Source organism: Chroicocephalus ridibundus, chromosome 2 (assembly GCF_963924245.1).
Source record: "Chroicocephalus ridibundus chromosome 2, bChrRid1.1, whole genome shotgun sequence".
Classification (NCBI taxonomy): Eukaryota; Metazoa; Chordata; class Aves; order Charadriiformes; family Laridae; genus Chroicocephalus; species Chroicocephalus ridibundus.
In genome coordinates, this window is record NC_086285.1 from 11358812 (window position 1) to 11383259 (window position 24448).

Genomic DNA, 24448 nt, shown 5'->3' on the forward strand with positions numbered 1-24448 from the left:
AGATTCCCAAGTCATTCACTTCAAAAAAATAGAATGAAGCATTTCAGTTCAGTATTTTCTTAGTTAAAATAAAAAAAAAAAACAAAAACACAAAAAAAACCCCCAAAATCAGAATGCCTAAAATACATGGGGCCTGCAATAAAGGACCTCCTTAGCCGTAGCTTTAACACTCTTATCAAATGAGAAAGTATGAAATCTATGTATTCAATAAGGAGTAGTATTTCAACATTTATCATAATTAACAAAGTCTAAGCCGGTTTTGGGCCAGAAGAGACTGACAAATAGAAGACAAGACAGCAGAGGACCGTAGAGATAAATGGGGGACTGCAGAACATAAGTGGATGCTGAAGGAAATGGGTTCATACAAACGAAAGAGGGGGCCAACAGCAGTTTGACAACATTTTTTATAAATCAACTTAGATGTATTGCAAAAATAAGTAATTAACACCGTACTTTTCAAGCTGTCGTAGCCTTTGCCGTAGCTCCTGTGTGGCGATAGGCAGAGAGATGTCTGAGGCTATGCTAGGAGTGGGTTCTTTGACTGAGAGGTGGCTGGGAGAATAAGAGAAGTTAGAGGCATGAAGACTGGAGGAACTTCGGCTGAGATCCGTTGGCCACTGAGGGCTGGCATTGGGAGGCTGACTTTTTTCAGCTGTATCAGTCTTTTTGTCGCTATCAGTCACTGGGGAAGCTGGAACAGGTTTGTTTGAATCAGGTGGTGGCGAGACAGGAACCTGAGGCTTAAAAGATGATTTTCTTGCATCTTTGGAAAGGGATGGCCTTTTCACTTGGGCTGAGTGTTGGTGATCTGGAGATCTCGTTTGCTTTTCAAGAGAAAGGACCTAGATACAGTAAAAATACATATAATATTACTACTTTGCAGTGTAAAAAACAGCAACAAATTTGTTCCTACAAGAGTATTGGTTGGTGACAAGTTCTTAAGTTCAGACACTAATGCATGACCACAAACATTCACACTTATACTCATTCACTCTAAAATAGGAAACCTTTTCCACAGCAGCCGTGTTCTTCTTTGTGGCAACTGCAGTAACTATAAAACAATGTGAAATTCTTCATTCATTTAGAATTCTCCTTGTTATTCCCTTCCCATTCTCTACACAGTTCTGGTGCAAGAGCTATTTACTTTGCAGCTCTAGCCACCTAGAAAAAGCTATTCTTTAATTCTTTTTCTTCTAATCTTTTGAAATTTAATCCTACATCACAAGTTCTTCTCACTCATTGCCCTTACTTTCTCTTTTATAGGTTATTTTCACTTATTAATGATAAGTAAGAAAGCGCTTTAGAAATAAACAAATAACCGAAGTTAACAGAAGCTTGACAGTGTTTGCAAGGGGATACTACTTTATTAAACCAAATTATTTAGCTGGGAAAAAAGACAAACCAACTTACTTTCAGGTGTGCAAGTTTCATCTTCAAAACTCCAATGTGACTGAAAGTTGGTCTGAATTTTTCTAGCACTATGAAGGTATCTCCTTTCCCTATAAACTTTATTCTTTTTAAACCATCATAACCTCAGTTCCGTTTCTATAAGAGAAGGCAATTTCACTGATTTGCAGCCTACTGAGTCATAAGAGACTTGAATGAATTCAGATTCTAAACACGATTTTCGAACCAAAACCCCTCAAACCACGGGGAACCTCAGTCTTAATTAACACAGCCAATAACTGTTTTGTTCAGAGAATTTTCTGGTTATGAAATAGAATGTATTTAAATTAGAGGTTATCTTTGTGTACTTAATGGCACTGCCACAACTAAGGACACCTGGCATTGTGACACCCAAGGAAATGTACTATCTTCTTCACAAATCCAGAAGACCAGAAGTCAAGATAGTCTTAAATATGCTTTCAGATATTTACAATCGGAAAAGCTTTAGCGTACCCTGAGTGCAATCTTCATGTTTATAGTGCTGTTTGGACCGGAGTTGCTCAGGTGGAACCGCTGATGCATAGTTAAATCTTCACTCTCCAGCAACTGGCTTAGAGGCAGTTTGAAGTTCCCCAAAGAACACTGGTGCTGTTCGTCCCTCACCTGAAGGAACACAGAAGCTAAGTCATTTTGTATCATCTGCTTTGTAAGAATTCAGAGAAAGACAAGGAAATGAGAGTTTTATTTAAAAACAAAAAATCCAAACAATATTGAATGTAGTTTTTTGTTAAACTAAATTTCCCTGATCATAAGATTACTTTAAATTGGAGAAGGAAATTGCAAATATACTCAATGCCTAGTTTCCTCATCCCTATCTTCTCAGCAAAAGCAAGACAGAAAACTGTCCATCTCCATGTCCATCTCCATCTACCTGACCCTTGAACAAATAACTACTTGGTTTCCAAAGGTCTGTGTGGAAAAGAATTCCCACAACTATTAGAGGAATAGTAACGAGGACAGTACTCATTTACACTTTGGTCTCTTCGAACCTTGTAAATGATATGTCAGCAGTGTAAAGGGATACAGTATTTGGATAAAGCAAAGACTTCCTTGGGACAAGAGAGGAAACAAATCAGCCATACGTAACAGCAACTTCTGCTAGCAGTTAAGACTGTTAAGGTTCAAAACAGGTATCAAAAATTACCTTTTTTCCTTTTCTTTTGTTAAGACAGACGACTATCAAGTATGTTCTTCTGGTGAGAGACTGACTACTATTTCTTCCTTTTAGTAGTAAATGCAAATAAACATTTCATAGTGTTGTCTTAAAAAACACTTTAAGTATCATTTTAATGGTGTTCACAACATATTCAATCTCTTTTCATAACAGCCTGTAACATCTGAATGACTACTGAAATGTCTTAGAAAAGAAAGGTAACTAGAGAGAGTGAGACAACGCACCTCAACTTCAAGATCTTGTCTTTTGGGATTGTGTACAAAGAAAGTAAAGTTTTCCTCCCATACTGGTTCATTGGTCTTGTATCGAATCTAAAGTTAGGGAACAAGAAGCATATAAATTATGAAACATTTTTGTCTAATAAAGCTGGTGTGAAGAGTTGAGTACATTTTTCATTTTGGCTTTGCAAAATTAATGTCTGAAACCTGACATATTTAAACAAAGGCCAAGTGGGATCTACCCAAGACATATATAATACCACATATAAAATTATACCCATGACATGTGTCCTGGTTTGAGGTAAAACAGAACCAATTTTCTGATTTGTAATTTTACTTTTTAGCTGGGCCTCTTCTAACTGACTGAAGTCTGAAATGAACAGTCTGTTGTTCAGCAACTGTTCACTCTCAGAGTGATAAGACCTGATTATACCAAGGAATGGTGTGCACAGAGGCTCTTGCTTATCCTTATTGCTATGACAACCACGGTCAGGTAACTCCGTTATTTGCCCCGTTAGAGGGTCGGAAGCGGAGAAGCGTGGAGGGGCCACACTGCAGGGAGGAGTGGGCAGGACAGGCGACCCCAAACTGACCAACAGGGTCCATCCCATCTGCATCACACTCGGTATAAAAGCTGAGGGATCAAAGGGGCAAGGCTGCTCTGGCTCGCTCTTTCTTCAGTGGCCGATGTCTGAGGAGGACCCTGTCTGTTCGTCTGCCTTTGATCCCAATCCGAGCATTCCTGACTCCAGATCCAGAATTCAGCTCCTGTCCGTCGCTGACTCCAGTCTGGGACTTTCCCTGTGTCTGCTGGTGATGCGATCATCATCCTGGGAGCTGGATACGGTTTTGTATGTATTGTATACTTTTTTTCTCTTTAATTTTTATTATTCTATTATTATTTCTTATTTCCTTATTTATTATTATTTTCATTAAAGTAGTTTATTTCTTTTTTCTAAACTCGTAAATCTCCTTATCTCTTCCTCTCCTCTGAGGAGAGACGGCGGGGAGGGCCATCTGTCGTTCTGATCGGCCAATCCAGCCAAAACCACGCCAACATGTAATAGGATATGTTTTGCAATAAAGTTGCTGTACGTAAACTCCTGCTAAAGAACTTTTACTTCACACCAGTCTATGAACAAATGCAAGGTCTTCAGACTGACACGTTCCCTACTAGTATTTTTCCTTCTAATCTCTGAGTAGCCATGTGGAAGATTTCATTGCCAAATCTCACTACTTTCAGCAACCCATTATTGGGATGGCGGTGGGTGGCAAATGTGGGCCCAATCAAGAAGGAAGCAGGAGACCTGGTGACCCAGGATACAGAGAAGGCTAAGGTAGTCAATGACTTTTTTGCCTCTGTCTTCACCAGCAAGGGCTCTAGCCACACTGCTCAAGTCACAGAAAGCAAGGGAAGGTACTGTGAGAATGAGGAACCACCCACTGTAGAAGACCAGGTTCGAGACCATCTAAGGAACCTGAAGGTGCACAAGTCCATGGGACCTGCTCAGATGCATCCATGGGTCCTGAGGGAACCGATGGGTGAAGTTGTTAAGCCACTATCCATGATATTTGAGAAGTCGTGGCAGACCAATGAAGTTCCCACTGACTGGAAAAGGGGAAACATAACCCCCATTTTTAAAAAGGGAAAAAGGGAAGACCCTGGGAACTACAGGCCAGTCAGTCTCATCTCTGTGCCCGGCAAGATCATGGAGCAGAGCCTCCTGGAAGCTATGCTAAGGCACATGGAAAATAAGGAGGTGATTGGTGACAGCCAACATGGCTTCACTAAGGGCAAATTGAGCCTGACAAATTTGGTGGCCTTCTATGACAGTGTTACAGTGTTGGTGGATAAGGGAAGAGCAACGGACATAATCTACCTGGAATTGTGCAAAGCTTTTGACACTGTCCTACGTGACATCCTTGTCTCTAAATTGGAGAGACATGTATTTGACGGATGGACCACTCAGTGGATAAAGAAGCGTCTGGATGGCCGTACTCAAAGAGTTGCAGTCAACAGCTCAATGTCCAAGTGGCAACCAGTGACAAGTGGCATTCCTCAGATGTTGGTACAGGGACTGGTGCTATTTAACCTCTTTGTTCATGACATGGTCAGGGGGATTGACTGCACATGTGAACCCCATGAACTTCAACAAACAAGGCCACGTGCAAGGTCCTGCACATGGGTCAGGGGAATCCCAAGCACAGATACAGGTTGGGCAGAGAATGGATTAGGAGCAGCCCTGAAGAGAAGGACTTGGGGGTGTTGGTTGATGAGAAGCTCAACATGTGCAATGCGGCAATGTGCACTTGCAGCCCAGAAAGTTTCCTGGGCCGCATCAAAAGAAGTGTGGCCAGCAGGTCAAGGGAGGTGATTCTGCCCCTCTAGTCTGCTCTTATGAGACCCCACCTGGAGTACTGCATCCAGCTCTGGAGCCCTCAGCACAGGAAGGACATGGACCTGTTGGAGTGGGTCCAGAGAAGGGCCACAAAAATGATCAGAGGGCTGGATCTCCTCTCCTATAAAGACAGACGGAGAGAGTTGGGGTTGTTCAGCGTAGAGAAGGCTCCGGGGAGACCTTATTGTGGCCTTCCAGTACCCAGAGGGAGCCTACAGGAAAGATGGGGAGGGACTCTTCATTGGGGAGTACAGTGATAGGACAAGGACAAGGGGTAAGTTTTAAACTGAAAATTAGATATTAGGAAGAAATTCTTTACTGTGAGGGTGGTGAGGCACTGGCACAGGTTGCCCAGAGAAGCTGTGGATGCCCCATCCCTGGAGGTGTTCAAGGCCAGGCTGGATGGGGCTTTGAGCAGCCTGGTCTAGTGGGAGGTGTCCCTGCCCATGGCAGGGGGGTTGGCACTAGATGATCTTTAAGGTCACTTCCAACTCTGACCATTCTATGATTCTATAATAAAACCCTCACACTTCAGAAACACAGATTTCCACTTGCTTTCCACTGTTAGAAGGGATTCCGTGAGCGGAGGCCAAAGGAGCTTAGGAGTGCTAGAGGACAGCCTTCTCAAAGCACAGAAGTGGTCCATCCCTCAAAGCGGAAAAAGCAGAAGGCATAACAAGAGTAGCCTAGCAAAACTACAAGCTCCTGAGAGCTACACAGCACTGTGGCTAATCTAAGGCCCTACTTTAAACAGAAGGTTCAAGTGGTCTTGATGGGAAGATCAAGACCACAGATCTTCAGTGGTCCCTTTCGACGGAGGCATTTCTATAACTGATTCTGTAAATTTTCAAATCTTGATTGGCATTTTGAAGCCTGCTGTTTGCCCACACTGTTATTTATATAATTACTACTGTAGGAATCCCAGTTGCAGATCAGGACGTACTGGGGAAGGGCATCTACAAAGAGTTAAAAATCTAGTCTCTACTCACAGACAGTTTAAATTGAGTAAGGTCATTCAATCCTTTGCTTCTTTTGGCAATTTCAGTTCTGGTGGTAACTTTTAGTTAGTAACTTTTTAGTTAGTAACTTTTCTAGTGGTAACTTTTAGTGGGTACACTCAATGGCTTGATAGCCAATGCCAAACACACAGAGCCGCCAAATGTTTGTAGACAGAGCCAAGTATAAAGAATAAGAACTTACCTTACTTTCCTGTGCCTTGTGTCCAACTGACAGCAAAACAAGTGGGTTGGGATTGCTGTTTATTTTCTTTCCTGACTGGTAAAGAAAAAGCAAAAACTTTGCCTTCAGAACAAAGCAAAACCTCTCTCCTCTGAAACTTAAATTTTTGCATCTTAAAAATACAGATGATATGCATTCTACTATTTGCTTATCTGTTATTCTCAGTATTTTATTCAACAGGCTTGAATGGCAGACTGGCTAGTAACTCATAGACACGTTAACATGAAGGCATCCAACTACCCTATATACATTGAAGCAAAACGCTACAAATAAGCAGGAGTTTTAGGCTCCTTTCTGTTTTCTTCAAATGAAATTCATTAGGTGAAAATGCTTATCCTTTAATGAGCATTAAAACCCCCAAAGCTAATGAAGCATAGTTAAGGCTGCAAAATTAACATTGCATGCAGATGGGAGATATGGAGAAAGAACAAACTCAGGAAGCTTACTTTATTTACATTGCAGTAGTATTATTAAATTGGATGTAGTATCAGAACGTTGATATTTCCCCCTTTTCAGTTTTGGGAGAAAGAAGATGCACTATAATGTACCTGATGTATATTTCTACAGTTTACCAAATACTCTTTATTAGAGAATCAACCATCTGCCATATCTGAGCCTTGCTCACCAGGTGTATAGCATTACATCAAACTGTGAAAATAAACACCAGTTTAGAAACAAATGATATACACAAAGGAACATTCCCAACTGTATGTTTCTTTCATAAATTTTAAATTAACCTAACAAAAATTTAAGTCAGAAACAAAAGTTAGACATGAAAGTTAATCATCTCAAGCAGGTATTAACACAGTTTAAAAGCCTAGAAAATATACTATACATGATTAATAATATACTTTGAATTCTACCATGTAGGAAATTGTACAGATAGGTATGCAAACAGAAAGTTAGTTCAAATCTACTTAATGCATGTAAGGTCACAATTACAACCAAGGGATTAAAATAGTTTATATTTTTAAATTAAGAACGTGCATATTTTCGGTATTTTTGGATCTGCACTTACAGTTTGTACATCAATATTTCCACTAATATTACTCGACTTTAATGTGACACACTGCTTATAACCATACTTTCCTTTAGAAAAAAAGCTGCTAAGAAAGCACTCCTTTCTTGGATGAATGCTGCATTTCTTTTTTTCATGATTCCTAATAAAAAATATTTAGCTCTCAAAGACAACAGAATACAAAGGTTTAAGGAACAGAAAGTCAGATTATACTCCAGTTGATGGTGTTTAAAAATGGTAGGTGCAATTTGTTTTATTTTTCCTTTGTTCATAAAAAGATGCCCGAAACTCCCTTTTCTTCATAAAATGATGAAACTACAGAAGTTGACAAAAAGACCCTTGTTGCTTATGCTGATATGTAAATATAAATAATTTTAATCAATGCTAAATGGGCAGAAATACGTACACACACTTATAACGTACCTCTGACACCTGCCACTGTGAGATTTGTCATTGAGAGTCTATTAGAGACTGCCTCTTGTCCAAGTTTCTGCAGCTGAGAACTTGGCTTAAGCCTTCCAAGTTTCCCTCTCAACTCTATGTCTTCCATATCAAAAAGCTGGGCTAAAGTTATTTATTACTTATATAAAAGACGTAAAGCCTTCTAAAAACATCTAGCAGAAACAAGATCACTTCACAACATGTCAGAGACTGATTTTATTGGCTAGTCACTCAGCTGACCAATAAAGTATCACTCAGTAGGTAAAAGATGTGTTAGCTTTCATGTCAGCCTTGTTCTTTAGTTACTACTTCAAATCAGCTCTCAGGACTATTTTTTCCCCAGTCTTCTAAAGCAGTCTATACTCCCCTCAACTGATCTAAAATTCAGATTACCACAGACCATAGTATTTTACCAATGTCTTCACCGCTTCTTGAAACCAAATTTAAGTAAAACGGAATTGCACTAAATATATATCTTGGCAACAGAAATTCCGCCCACTGTTGGAAGCGAAGCGTTGCAGGCATTTGTGCATTTCCAATTACGTCTGTGACCTTAAATGGACAACTATATTAATTTTACCTTTAGGGCTTTCTGAACAGCAGCCTTCTTCAAGCCATCAGGGTTAAATTCTAACGGATTATGCTTTTAAGTCAGGAGAGAATGAACATAGGAAGGGTTAGTAAGTCATGCAATGAAGCAATTTCACTAGGTTAATTAATTATGACATGACAACAAAGGACAAAGCGGGAAAAAAAAATCAACCTAAAAACCCCACAAAAATCTTTCAAACAGAACAATGAAGGAGCCACAACAACAACAGAAGTCTGACAAAACTTTTTTTTTCCCTTTTGTCCTCTCTGAATGTTTGTATTCTGCTTTAAAACTAATATAGTTACTTTCATCCCACTTACATTTCCCTTACCAGGTTTTACTATAATAAAGAGACTTCACAAAACAGGTTTTATTGAATACCTGATGTCCTATGGACTGCCTTCTGAATGAATCTCTTTAAAATTTGGTTAAGTATATTTTCACAACATAGAAGCTTCTCTGATGAGAATCACAGAATGGTTCGAGTTGGAAGGGACCTTAAAGACCATCTAGTTCCAACCCCCCTGCCCTGGGCAGGGACACCCAAGTCAAGTAATTATGTGAAGGAGTCCTTTTATGGGAGAAATTGCTATGCTAAAAGTATTGATAGGACTTAGATCATTATAAAAATCTGTCGTTTGAGCCTCTTCAGCAGATGAATAATACAAATACTGCATGCTCACTAGGATGACGGTCTACTACTTTACTCAGTTGAATGAAGACATGCAGATAAACTAACAACAGGAATTTGAACTGATTTAGCAGGACAAAACCTCTGACTACTTTCCATTCATTATGCAAATTTTTAAGTTTATTATAAGAATAATATATGGTTCTTGAAGTGACACATGTACAAAAATATCGCAGAAAATTTGCATTCAGGTCATAAGAAATAATTTCAGAAAATACTATTTTGAAATAAAACAGATTTCAAGTTACTATACTTTTGTCTGTTTTTTTCTTCAAGCACAAATTTTTGTTTCAAGGGAGAATTCTGCTTTAACAGCTGTAGTGTGGGGCAACAAAAAAATTGCATAACGGCCTTTTTAAACATGCTGGTTTATGAACAAGAATTGATATTAATGCTCTGGCAAACGAAATGCCTTCCTGAAATTCAAATCCAAAAGTCACTAAAATATGAAGAGAGATTTAGCCTTTGTGCTGAAATACATTTTTACATTTTCTTTTGGAATGTCACATCCTGAGGTTGGCCAATATATACGATGAGATTCCTGGCATTCAGCTTTAACATTTCTATTTCAGAATAAACACCCCATATGATGAAACTGGAGAAAACTAGGAATAAGGTTGGGCTGGTTTTGTGGGATCTTTTTTATTCATTATTTTTCTTAAAATAAAATCAAGGAATCTTCCACAGCTATTTATCTGATATGTTTGGGACTTATTGTACTTAAAGACCCTCAAAGATGGAGACTGCACAATATCCCTAGACATATCAATCCTAATGTTTAACTATCCTTTTCATTAGAAAATTTGTTAATGCCCAACAGGTATGTTCCTTGCTGGAGTTTAAACGTTGTTTCTTGATTTCTGACCAGACATTAAAAAGTCACTTTGTTTGCAGCAGCCTTCTATCATTTCCATCCCCACCTTTACTTCCTAAGGGTAAACTCATCCTAGTTACTCTTCCTCTGCTAGTCACATTTATTGGCTTTCTCGTCATCATCACTGCTGTCTTCCAGATCTTAAATTGCTGCGGCCAAACTCAGGGCCTTAATAATGGCTCAGTAGACCATAAGGATTAGTACATACATCCTACAGGCTACGCTCCTCTCTCTATGTACGGTATGGTGTTTTTCTGTCATAACAGCACGATACAGCACAACTACAGATCTGTTTCTGTAGAGCTATCCATCAGACAACTATTTCCATCCTATAACTATATGGGTACAATGATCGTCCTCGATGGAAAAGTACCTTATTTTTCCAGATCATATCTTCAATTCATGAAGATCATTTTGAATCCTAAGCTACCTCCCAACTTACTGGCCATCCTTCCTTCGGATTTGCACCTGCATGTTCAGTACACATCTTTTTGCCCCCCTATATTATTATTTCAAAGGCTTTTAAAAGTCAAAAACAAACCTATGTGATCAATTATAAAGGCAGGCAACCAATGATTCCTGGATATTGAACATGTCTGACCATGTTCAATGAACATGTCCTCCGGAATCATAGCAAGGATAGGCCAAGGAGGACATCCGCTGGGACAAATATGTTTAAGCCAGACTTCAGGTTCCAAAGGAAGGAGCTGCAGGTCCAAGAGGATGATGGCTGAAAGGCTAGGCAGGAGGAGACGAGGAGAAGAAAAGGGAGTGTTCAATATAAAAAGCCAAGAAAAGGTCTTGCCTTGGGTGACAAAATTGTCTTGTTATGGTTCTGAGTGTCTGCAGTTATAGAAAAGGGGACAGGTATCCAAGAACTAAACTGATAACTGAGTGGAATAAATCAAATATCTGTAACAGCCAGTGACATTTGCAGTAAATTCTAATAAGAAACCCATAAGTTACACCGCAGCTAACAAGTTGTTTTATTATTAAGCCAGATCCTAATTCAATACGCTTTGGAGTACGACTCATTAGTTCTTTTGACTCACTAAGTCTTGCTTTGGGTTAAAATGGGGATTTAGAAGTTTCTAAATCTGTGAGTGTATCCTCAGTTGATGACCAGATCTGTAAAAGCTGATTTAAAATACAGATAATTTATATATTACATAGACAGCAAATTTAAAAAAAAAATTGTTATGAGCTAATGATAATGTATCATAAAACTAGTGCTATTCACCTTTGGAAATTACACTAAGAACTCTTTCATACTCCTTAACTTCAGATAAATCAGATTTAAATGGGTAAATGTCTGAATTAGGTGTCATGAATCTAGGTTCCCAGCAGCTGATAAACTGTCCAGAAAGGAACAGAGAGCACTCAGGGCACTGGATTTTCCTCTCCCTATATAAAGTGAGTCCTCTTTTTACCAATCCCCCAGCCCCCGCCTCCCCAGCTAACTCATGTTACATGTCAATTAGGTATCTGAACTTGCAGGTGTGAATGTGTGCATCATGCCTCGTGTTTAAAGATGCCCTGAAAACAAGGTGCAGTTTTATGACTGCTGAAGCTCTTATTACCTCTGGGCTACTACAGTCCTCTCCTCTCTCCTGGCCTCCAGCCATAAATGTCATCCGCTTGCTTTCTGCAAGACTAGCACCTGTGCAACTGCGGAACAAGGCAGTTAACGCTACCGTTGAAGGAAATCCAGCCCTGGCTATTGTAAATTGGTTGCTCTTCTACTCTGACTCACAAATTGCTTTGGGGATTTGGTAAGTTTCGTCCAATGTCTAAATAGATGCTGTCATAAGTAGACGACGTGTCCTAATGCAAAGATCCTAAGATCCACAAAAACGTCAGGGCTACACTCTTTAGCAAGCATTTTGATTTTCTAAAAAAATTATTATTATTTTTAGGTTCTATCTATTATTTTTATAATTAAAAGAAACAGCAACTACTTCTTATTTTTAATACCAAGATAACTGAACCATAGCTTATGAACTGCACTTCTTATTCATTAAGTTTTAAAAAGATTTGGTAATAGATCTAATTTATTTTTTTATACTTTAAAATGAACTTCTACACAGAAACTAACTGAAAGGACTCCAGAAAAAGGGTTTTGGTGCGGGGTGTGTGGTGTAAGGTGTTTTTAAATCAATGTTTATGATACAAGCCACAAGTAGCCAGCCAGCAATAAATTTATCTGCACAATCTACAATGGCATATTCACCTCTCCCGGGCAAGAGAGTTCTTATTCTGAACAGATTCTCATTCTTTTTGAAGATACCAAGGTTGTGTTTACAGATTTAAGTGTAAGATATTCAGAGGCTCATTAGTTTGTAATAATCTTGCAACATTAAATTCAAGCAGAAGAAATTACCTGGTTGTTCTCCCTAGTCTGGAGTTTCCTGACTACAGACTAATTAGACTAATTTGGCGGAGGGGGCGGGGTGGGGGGGTGGGGAGGGAGCTTGGGAATTTGCAAAACAAGGAGCATCATGAAGTGAAATAGAATTTACAAGGGAATTTATATTTTGGGGCGCACAAAGAACCACACCCATTTTTAAAGCAATACTTGAACCAGCGTGGAGAGGTTGCAAGTTCTTACAAACATTGAGTGCATCACCTTTTAAAGAAACTACAAGGATGTTGGTTGTAATATTTATTAGTTTAATTTCTTTGCAATAAAAGCCAACAATTCACCAGCACACAGTGTGCGAGTATAGTATGCATTTTATTTCTCAACGAATCAGCAATTTAAGTTAAATGTAAGAGCTTTAATAACAAACTTATCTTGGGTTTTTATCATAAAAAGTTAATTACTTACCCAATGATATGCTGATCAATGAAATTTAAGTAGCCTTTAAAATGCAATAAAAATAGCACAAAAACAATGCACACTTGTTGAAACCATGCAGCAAAACAAATTGCATGCTCTCATTCCACTAGAGTGAGTGGCTTTAGTAGCACTAATCCACACTCTGGCAGATAAAAGGTACAATACAAATAATACCAGAGAACTCACAAATAGTGCTCTATAGAGTGAGGTAGTGTTTTCACAAAAGACTAGTCCCGATGCTCTCCTCTCTTTTAAGTATCCACACCCAAAGTTTCCCTCGTAGATACTCTTAGGAAGATGGAAATGGAAGGAGAAAGCAGAGTGATGGGATTGTGGCAGAATGAATGCATAAGCAGCTTTACTACACAAAAAAAGTTAAGGAAAATAGTCAAAGGATTCCAGAGAAAACAGCAGATAACAAGAAGTAAGTAAATATTTGTCATTACAAATAGTTTCATCTGTTAGATGATTTTCTGTAGTGCAACAAGGTGAAAAGTCTTTTGATTTTTATTCAAATATATTAACCCACTTTCCAAGTTAACTATTGGTAGTTCAGATTTATATGCCAGATCCAACTAAGTAAATTTAGAGACCAACCTTCTACACTGTTCCTGTTTCACTTGAAACATATTTCAGATAAATAATACAAGCGCCTCAGAAACCCACAACTATGAAAAAAATGCCTGTGCGGGGAATTATCCACTACAGCTCAAACAAAACAAGGCTGATGAGAAGATCTAAAATGTACCCCACAATAAGCATTAACTTAAGAAATCCATTTTGAAGGTAATAAGAAGTACTTATTCATCTGGAAAATATTTCATCTGTAACATTAAAGTTGTGGACAAAAGTCTTCAAAACTATTAATAAGGGTCTGTGTAATTTTAACACTTCATTATCTTTGAACGTTTTCTTTACCATAAATACAAGAAATCCAAAAGACCAATTACGTTTGCTATTACACTACATGACACCTATCAGTGTATATAAACACAACATGAGAAGCCAGCGGACTTTCATGTTTAGTCTTGTAAATGTTGTAAATGTAAAGATATTAGAATCAAATGGACATAAAAAAGCTGTATTCACTACATTTCACTGCAGTTTGTCTAGCAGCTCCATGGTATTATCTAAGCATTGTCTTTATAGCATCCATAGGAAACTTTTGAGTTCTCCTGCATGAAGTAGTCTTCTCATGATATTTTTAACCAACAAAACTATCAAGCCTTTTTATATCTGGTTTTGGACAACTTGAATTTAACACAGTATTGTATTATTTTATTCTTGTACATGGAATTTTCAGGTGTTCAATATTATGTTCTATTATATTCTTTATAACATATTTCTGGAAAGAAAATTACTTGAAGTTAAATACTGAGTCATTTGTAGATTTGTAGCAACTGCTTTTCTGGGCTGGTAGAGCAAGGAAAAAAAAAAAAAAAAGAGGGTTAAACAGGTCCCACACTACGACCATCCTTATACTCAATCCACCCAGCCAATTTTGTACTGTAGACAGAACATCAGACACATCAATAAGAAGTTTGGGATCCAGTTCCCAAACTTCCAAACTGTCAGCTTTATGCAAAGAACTTCCCCTTTCTGTGCCCTACAGCTTAGCAATCTACTGATTAGAAGTCCTGATTAAGACATTTAGATTCAATTGCTCTTCCCCTAAGTAGGTAGAACTGAAGACTTGCAGCCTGACTTTTCCAAAGGAGGGAAAAAATGTTAGAGAATGTTTGTTTAAAACAGGAAGGGAAAAAATTAAACTTAAGACAAAGCCTCTGAGTATTTGCTGGAGAAGCTAATCTAATACAGAGAAGCGGAGCTGTATGGAAAAAAATTGGAAACTGCGGATGTGAGAACTTTATTCAGTTTAAGTAAGAGGCTTTAGTGTTTTTTACAAATATATTAAACTTGCAACAGTTTGAGTAAAATCCAGTAGTTGAACAAGAAAATACAGAAATGGGTTTGATCTATATCTACTGCACAAAAGAGATGGCAGATAGACTTTTTCTGTGATAAAGAAGGGCTCTATTCCAAATAAGCTATATCTTTTTAGCTTTTAAAATAACCTATAAATACTGCTTCCAAACACTGTTCTATACACCCTGGAACAGACATGAAATCACTAGTCAGTGATATCAATTGTTTAGGCTACTAAGCTTTCGTTTGTCACCACTCTGTTTGATGCAGCATTTTAACTTAAATTTGAGTGGGCAAATTTTAAAATGCATGCAAAAAAAATCTGAGGCTTGAAAACTTTATTCTCTGATTAGGATTTTAGCCATCACTTCCAGAATTTCTCATCTAACAGCAACGCTGAAAAGCAGCAAAACTCAGTGCTGTGTTTCCCATATCTATTTATGGTAGGGTTTACTTTATTACTGCTATAATTTACTTTACTACTTGAAGCTTTACTTTACTAATCTGAAATAAACTACCAAACGGCCTGCACTTGTCATAAACAAGCTATTTCACAGTCCCATGGTATAATCCATACAATGACAGAACCATTAATTTTTTTGGTTTTGTTTTGCACAAACAAATAAACAATACTCCAAATGACAACCTGACAGAAACCATATACAAGTATTCTGCCACTGTAACATCAACTGCACAGTAATAATTTCATGATGAGGACTTCGGTATCTTCAAATCTACCACAGTTACCCTAAAACAAATAAACCAAAGCAAGCAGATTTACCCGAACTCAAGGAAGCGGGCCTTTTCCCAGTTAGTTCCTTAAAATTCTTCATGCTAATCTCACACTATTTATGGAAAACACTGTGTAATAAAAACATGCAGCCTTTCAAGTCCAGGAAAGGAGCATTCCTTAAAGAAAAATCACACTGATTAAAGAGTAATGTTTTATTAAATATATATCTATAATACTATACTAGTAGAAATGTGGACCTTACATTACACCTTTTGAAACAAGAGAAAGTATTGAAAATATGGCATAATGTGTGTTAGTAAAGCAGTGTGCCATACTACCAAGCAAGACATGCTGGAAGTACACAAGGGATACCCGTGACAAAAGGGTATCCATCAGAATATAACTTACGGGCAGGTTTCTTGCTGAGTCCAAATACAGAATAAGCAATGCAGAAGAAAGCCCATCGTTGGCTTGGTCTTTATCAGCTCTAATGCTTGTTAGCACCTAAACCAAAAACATACTGTAAGCCTTTCTGAAAATCAAATAATATTATTCCCTGCTTACTGCAGGGGGGTTGGACTAGATGACCTTTAAAGGTCCCTTCCAACCCAACACATTCTATGATTATATGATTCTATTATTTCTGTCCCATTCCTGAAAAATATTTTAAAACCACCTCCCAAAATGCAAACATTCACAAATGCACACTATGTAGCATAAGAAGTAAGTTTTTAAGACTTGTATAGATACTTCAAACCCATTTTTATGGAAACTTCCATCCCATTTCCTTATTTTTTTTTTTAGACTGGACAGATTACAATATCATATCCAACTTTATCTCGCAGGCTAATGAAATGTTAGCTGATATCCTCAAACCATAACATTAAGAGAAAATAAGAGGACAACAAAAGCATTTTAAAATCCCATGCCACAAGGGTACGTTGACAGTTATGGCTCATTTGAGATTTTTAAAGACAAACATCTTGGAATAAAGTTGCAGGTTTATCCAAATTCACAACAGCTAGAGAATTAAATTTCTAATATACTTAACAAAAAACCCCCACAAACAAAAAAATACCCAAACAAGAACAACCCAACAAACTCCACAACACCCACAACAAAAAACATCCCACAACAATTAAGATTAGGATAAAAGTAATGCGTTCATTTCATACCTTGTCTAGATTTTCAGCTGTTGGCATCAATGTGAGCCATTCCAGTTTTAAATGCAATTTCCCTTTGGACACTTCATCCAAAGTAAACCACTAAAAGTTAAGCAAAGTAATGTGAAATAATCTGACGCCAAATACATGATTGCAATTGCCTCTTTAGGACATTTAGGAAATGCTAAACTCTACTAGAAATCTCATAGAGCTGAAGTCTGCATAACCGGAAAAGATCTAATTCATTGTTTAAAATTTCCTATTTCACATTTAATATTACAACACAGAATAACAAAAACAGCCACGCAAACCTCTATGTTATACAGTAAAAGCATTTTTAAAATATTAAGAGAATTCTTTAAGTTCTGTAAAGATGGCCTGGAAATACAAACCCTGTGTAACATACTTCTTTAATAATACGTAAAATCTAATAACAATCTCTCTTACATATAGGGCAAAAATTAGTCTGCTAAGTATAACAATAGTTAAACTGGGTAATTAACTATTCTCCTGCAAGAAAAAGCTCTCACCAAATATATGTTACTGCTTTTTGCATTCACATACTAGTAATCTTAAAGCCCCAAGAAGAAGAATGGCATTATTCTTCAGATTTCACCAATTCAGATATCCCTTAAACCAGTGTACCGGTCATCAAAGAATCTATTTCTATAGTATTAAGGTTATTCAAGCACATACAGGAACTATCCCCAAGAAAAAAAATAATAATACAAGAACACTTACCTCATCTAGAAGACGCTCCTTTTCAACTTCAATTAAATCTATCATCAAACTAGAAAAAAGAAAAGGAAAAAAAAAAATCAGTATTTTAGCCAAGAAGAAAAAAATTTAATACAGAACTCAAATCCCACCCTGTGCTTGCTGAGCATCCAGGCTTCCATTGACATCACAAGAGCAGAATACTATTTTTTTATCCCCTAAGAGAGGAAGAAGTAGGGAATGCAATGGCTGAACGATGATGAATACAGGATAACAGAAAATATACCTATACTAGAGCCCATTTTGTAGCTACAAGGGCAACTGGCGCACAATATGGGTCACATATGTACGACCAAACTCTCAGAGCAGTGACTACATCCAAACTACCCACTGGAAATAGCCCCTGGACATATGCTATGACCAAATTCATGCTTTGGCGTTGTCTGGAAGAGCGCTAGTTCACACAAGCTAAAAAGGTACCAGGGAACCTACTAAAAATTAAACAGGGCAGACAACTACATGCCAGTGCATGAACATTTGTCATGGCTTTTTATTTTATTAGTACTGATGTACACATTATGCCACTTTCCCCCCCCACCACTTCAGTGTAAGATTAGGGAAGTGCAAAGAAAAGAAGCCTTTGTACTACCTACTTCTTTATTTTAATGAGAAGAGAAGTAGGTACTGTTGCTCCTGTTAAGAGAGAAGGAGCTGGAAAGATAAGGGAGTTCTACTCTGTATGGAAAGCAACAATGGGAAGCTCCAAAACTCTGCAAGAAATAAAGGTGACAAATTACTGGAGAAAGAAGCTGACTAAAACCCTGAAATGTTTCTGGGTAAACACTAAAGGTAGGCCTATGGAATCTACGAGTGAGTAATGTTCATGAAAGCATTACAGCAATTTTTTTTTTAATCAAATAGTTAAGATAAGCTCTCAGAGAAAAATAAACTGTGAGATAGACATTTAAAAACTATGAAGATGAAGAAGATACACAGCTATAAAGCTATATTAACTTTTTATGAAGAAATAATTAAGAGTTAGTGCTGCTTATGAAAGCAGGTAGGGTACAATTACTAAAAAAACCCACCTTTTTTTTTTCTGGGTACCCACAATACTTACCTTTTTTTAAAAAAAAATATATAAACATATAGATGTGTATATACACACGAGCACATTTTTATATACATATATTTACAGATACGAAGTAACTAGGGAACTACTTACTACCACCATTTTGAAAAGATCATGAATTTATAAATGTAGTAATATAGCAGAACTACAACAGCAACAAAATGCAAAAAGAAAAAAAACAAACACAATTATATCAAAAGATTTCACCTCTTTTCAATACCAATAAGCATATTCTCCGTAACATTTACCTTCCCAGGAAGTCATCTTTATCTGGATCTTCATCAAAGAGCTCAATCTCTAGCTCCTGTCCTGGATGTTCATATACTAAGGCCTGGAAGTACAGTAAGAGAGCGCTGTCAATGGTAAAACTAACTACCTTTGTTAAATGGCATAGTCGCAGTAAAACATTGAACTACAGTCCCTTTGTGTATTAAAATATATCAATAAGGAAATGCTTTAAAAAAGATGCAATTTATTGAGTAGAGCAAGTGTAAGTGCTTTTGAGCTGCGATTTGCTAATGTTGGCTTTAAGAGACAAGACTGCTTTTCAGAACTACTGATGCTTAGTTTAAGACAAAAGAAGTATATACATCAATGGAGAATTTCTGTTTTGTTACACAACTTTGGGCTTTTAAAGGGAGACACACGAAGCTCCTCAAGGAAGTCCCCAGAGTTACCTTCTTTAACAAAAGAAGCTTTAGAAGACAACACACAGCAACGTATTTTTATTGATTATACCTCATAAACTTCATTCCATTTTGGATTGAGATTTTCTTTGATGACCTTGCTTTGGAAAATCTGGTTGCCCACACGGATAATTCCATAAGGATCCGACTTTCCTTTGACAATCCCTTTTAGGTAAGTATCTTTCCCCTCCAGGTCCTGAGCTTCAATAAAGTGTATCCTTAGAACACCCTGAAAAAGGAAAAAATGAGTTTATGTAGTCATCTGAAAGTCTCTGTGCCATCACAGTTTATGCAATATGTGTTCTATAACTTCCACTGCGATTTCCTTAACATGAAACTTAGCTTGGACACACTGTAAATGGAGGGATATCAATGATGACCCACATACACAGCAGACCTAGCACTAAAGAGATTCCTGAAAAGAAAAGCTGTTATCAACAATCAGAAACTTGCCAGTTATATCAAGAAATGCCATGCCACTGTAGCATCAGTAGCAATAAGTAGTAACAACTTTCAAGGGAAGAGCCCTAACAATACTTTGCAGTGATAACACAAAACATGTGCTACTTAACTTTTTAGTCTTCTCCAGTTGAATTATATTTTAACAAGTAATATGGTTAAGATTCTAGACAAACAAAAAAATCCTTCTTGGCATTATTATGAAACTTTAACTCCACAGAAATTATTTATAAATTAAATCAATCATTTCAAGTGATTGGATTCACAATAATTTGTACTACTGCAATAACTATATTTAGAAATTCACACAGATGTGCAAATCTAACAGTTATTACTACTACAGAAAAAACTAAATACCAAACCATTAGTATTAACAGAAACACACTTACCTTCGGTATAGGAAACCGCAACTGAGCAATCTGCACTTCACTGACAAGGGGGACTGTAATTCTATTTGGAAGGACCAGGTAGTTGGATATTATATCCAATATTATTGTATCTGATAAGCCACTGTTGGGGAAAATAATCCTTAGTTACTTTGTGACAATTAAACACATGTTATGTCACACTAATATACTCCTTTTGCTGCTTAACAACCTAAATGGAGAAAACATTTGCCTTTTGGGGAAGGTAGAAGACATCTGTTTTTTAAAATAAAGGATTCTTGTGAAAATGGCCACCAGGTGGAAGCAGCTGACACTGAATAGCAGTAACCACAGAGATGAATAAAAAATTCTCATTTCCCTGTCACCACCAAGTTCCCCCCTTACGCCCCCCGCCCCGGGTAAAAGGCTGTTGCATAAGTTTTCTTGCCTGCGTTGCATATAACCCAGCAGATGTTAACTGTTAATCTACTTTTGTATTTCAATAATGATTTAACTGTCCCTGAAAGTTTGGCTAACCATGCCCGTACTGTTATGAAACAAGTTGCCCTCTTGATCTGGGAGGACCATCATTTAAAACAGAAACAAAGACGACATGCTTGCGGCTGAGCAAAATATAGCCTAGGGAAGCAAAACAGGTTTTGTTCTGGCAAAAAGGGAGTGGCACTACGATCACATTGGTAATGAATCATTTAAAAAACCCAACCCCATACTTCCTCACAAACACAGAAAAGAAAAAGATTTCCTAAGCTACGAGTTCACCCAGTTTGGGTCTGAACCAACAACAAATCTGTGCTTTGTCAGACCAACACCACTGGTTACACACATTGCCTACACTGGCAAAAAGGCAGAACTGGAGTGGTACAGTTCACCAGGGAAGACAAGTATCCAGGAGGATTTTAGGGGGTTGTACAAAGGTTCAGAGAGAAAATTATAAAAATACTTGAGATATTCTGAACTTCAGGTGCACTCTCACTAACGCTGGTGGGAGCTGCTTCAGGGATGAATGATTTCTCCCAAAATACACTATGATTTTCCTTTTACAGTCTTTATGATATTAAGATGCTGATAATGTCTGATTACTTAGAACTTTTTTCAGATTAAGCACTTGTGTGTAACCACCTTGTGAAGTTTTTCTAAGACTCAGTCTCCAGTTGGGAGGTAGCTCTCACTCAACAGCTCGCGTACAAACACAAAAGCTGCGGTGAAAGGTAATATATATCACATTTCAATTTGGGAAGAAAATTTCATGGTGAGCAATAAAAAATGGTAGAGATGGGTAACAGATTAACCCATTAAATACAATCTGGCCCATTTCAAATTCACACTGATCTTTCATGCCAGAGATTTGCAATCTGCATCCCCTTGGCTGCCCACTTCCATTGTAAATCCAGGTGAACTATGATACATGATAGAATATGGCTGACTTTTTAATGGCATCCAGTACAATAGGAATAGAAGAAACTTAAGACTGTATCAAGATCAACAGACCTCTGTTCATTCTCCAAAAGAAGCAACACTGGACAATGTTAAGATATTGCTCAGAGGAAAAGTTTCCTCTCAACTTTTGTAAGTTAACATGCATCTTCCTTTCTTGCAGGGCTTATCCAAACATATTTACAAAGACTTTCATTCTACATGAACGCTAAACCCTATAAATTTATAGTCTCAGTAATTCTTAAGACAACTAACGACTACAAGAAGATAATTACGTTATTCGAAAATAAGTAGCTCCCTTTAGTCATGGTAACATACGTTGCTTTTCAAATTTCTCAGTTCAGTTTTGCTAAACATCAAATTTTCAACTTATGTATGTTAGAATTTCCCTAAAATGAGCCAAGAAAATAGAACACTTTTTTTTTTTTTGAGTTGACTTAAATTTTTAAGATAATCATCTCAAACAGTCTTAACATGAAAAGGAAAACAAAAAATGCTGAGGTGAGGGTAACTACACAAGCAATAATCACTCTTTTCAAAATACAAGTCTGATGATGAATCTCCAGCAGAGAGATCAGATACGTTTGTTTTGTTCATGCTTTTGTCAGTGTCCCTACCTGGCAAGAAGGGAAAGCTCTGCCTTTATGCTCAGAAAAGCACGTGCCTTAAGAACAGATGATTAATGTAGAAAACTAACTGACCTAGGTCAGAGAAAGCAAATGAGCAGTGCAAGAGGCGCAATGGTACCTGAGCTGCCTTGACAGAAAGGTTATCGTGCTCTTCTCCAGTGCTAAGATCACACACATTATGAAATAAGCTATAGGCATAACTAAACCTATCCTAGACTAGCAAAAGGTTCAGCGATTGATTAGTGTTCAAACGAACTACAGGAGATGTCCTTAAATTAGAGAAAGAAACAGCCTGAAGCACAACAGAGCCCCGTCGTTTGGAGGATTCACAATCCTTTACACTAGGACCAAACGCCAACTCTGTGATTCCGAAGGTCAGTCTCACAATTTTACCCCAACATAGATGCCTGAAGTTCATGAAAACATCTGAGAAATTAATGTGAAAAATGAACCAGCTTTAATGGAAGTTCACAGAATTTTAAACAGAGAAACTGGACTCAAAGGAGGTAGCGGATATTCCATCTTTAAAAACAGGGAGCTGAAAAAGAATACCAAAGATCATAACTAACTAATGAATTAAATGAATTCTAAAACAACATGAGACTTTCAAGCTGTATAAAACTTATCTAACCAAATATTAGCCAACTGGGATGTTCCCAGCTGGGAAGTATTCTTCATGAATACAACACAAAAATCACAATCTTTTTTATTGTTTTATTACTTAAACTGAGAGCTCTGATCCATGGAAAAGAGACAAATCACTGATCAAGGAACAGAGAAAGATATATCAATTTAAACCCTTATGTTGTTGCATCGTCGATAAAGACCTTCTTAAGATCATAAAATTAAGTCATTGATTCTAAGTACAATTATTTTTTCAGTTCACAACGCTTAGAAAAGTGTGAAATGCTTCAGATAGTTTATTATAGTAAATACCTTCAAAAGCTCAATTTCTTCACAGAAAAATAACAGGTAGTTACCCACTCTGTTGTATTGCTCTCTGTTTAGCTCTACTTAATTTTTAGTGACAGAATAAGCAGCTATCTACTTTTCCTAAGTGGTCTTTATTCACCACTGCAGAGACATTGCATCTCTGACTGCACAGAGTATTTTTACTACAGCTCAAGGAACTATAACAGAATTCATCTTCCCATCATCCGCCTTCCCTCCTGACCGCACTTGAGTATTCTCCCAGCCTGGCTCCTCCTCACAGAGATTTTAATTCTACTCCTCCGTAAGCTATACTAATGATGAAATACGAATTACTTTTCTGTCTTGCTCCTTGTGGAGTCATATACGAAGAGCGATGGAAGTTGTCAACAGCTAACAGGGAAGCTTCCAGCAGCAAATGCAGAAATTCATTTAGCTGAAGACATTTGCATACAGAGTACAAATAAGTAGTTTCATGTGCAGCCAACAGCTGCAGGATGGAAAAGGTACCCGGAGTGGCAGCAATCTCTTGTTCATCACTGTTTATAACAACTACAATAACGTCAAGCCGTCCTACCAAAATATACAATCTATCTATACAGATAAGAAAAACAAATACAGCACTGAAGAAATCTCTTGGAAAGGCAGAGCATGAGTCACCTCAGTTACAGTTACTATAGAAACTATACCACATGTAGATGGCACCATTATATGCATCTGTGGCCAAGCTCGGTTGCTCTGGAAACCATAAACTTGAGATATTTAGCGAGACTTTGTTTACATCTGAGGTTTTGTGTTCGTAGTCAGGAAAATAAGTACCGTGATATGAATCTCAGAAGCCTAGTAAGCTTAAGTACTAAACGTAATTTATTAGTGTTATGTCAAATAGCAAATTGTTACTCAGGAGCTGTATTTTGAAAGCCATTTTCTCACTCATCAAGAAAAGCCCTTTCCTGGGAGGCGGTCTTCAGCCGGCTTGAAACATAAGCAATTCTTGCAGCCATTAACCTACTTAACGCAAGTTCTAATTTCAAACGGTTCAACTGGGATTCCATGCAATGGCTTCACATGTCTAAGTAAAGCAAAAACTGTTTCAGGCATGCAACTGAGCACTAAAGGATTAATTTAATACCTAAATTCAAACTCTTGTTTTTAAACAATAAAAAAATAATTCCGTAGTCAGCCAACTCTTGAGAGTATAGGATCCAATAAGAGAACTAGACACAAAATTCAAGCGTGTATCAGATCTGCCATTATCCCCTTAGCCATTGTCTCAATATTAAAAAGCCCCTGGGTAACTATTACAACTTGATAATTATGAA

General features: G+C 37.5%; 1 protein-coding gene across 4 annotated transcripts in view; it reads right to left on the reverse strand.

The window, feature by feature from the left end:
* Nucleotides 1-24448, reverse strand: part of ESYT2 (extended synaptotagmin 2) — a 90231-nt gene that overhangs the window by 7470 nt on the left and 58313 nt on the right. Inside the window, exons 8-19 of one of the 4 annotated variants that reach the window (XM_063324426.1) lie at nucleotides 20137-20257; nucleotides 19341-19517; nucleotides 18851-18933; nucleotides 17495-17543; nucleotides 16766-16855; nucleotides 15999-16094; nucleotides 13118-13219; nucleotides 8516-8578; nucleotides 6438-6512; nucleotides 2845-2931; nucleotides 1900-2049; nucleotides 454-842 (exon numbers count right to left, since the gene is read on the reverse strand). In XM_063324426.1, the coding sequence (XP_063180496.1) occupies nucleotides 454-842; nucleotides 1900-2049; nucleotides 2845-2931; nucleotides 6438-6512; nucleotides 8516-8578; nucleotides 13118-13219; nucleotides 15999-16094; nucleotides 16766-16855; nucleotides 17495-17543; nucleotides 18851-18933; nucleotides 19341-19517; nucleotides 20137-20257 (1482 nt within the window). The remainder of the gene's footprint in view (nucleotides 1-453; nucleotides 843-1899; nucleotides 2050-2844; nucleotides 2932-6437; nucleotides 6513-8515; nucleotides 8579-13117; nucleotides 13220-15998; nucleotides 16095-16765; nucleotides 16856-17494; nucleotides 17544-18850; nucleotides 18934-19340; nucleotides 19518-20136; nucleotides 20258-24448) is intronic. The other 3 variants (XM_063324428.1, XM_063324427.1, XM_063324429.1) reach the window with 3 other exon arrangements.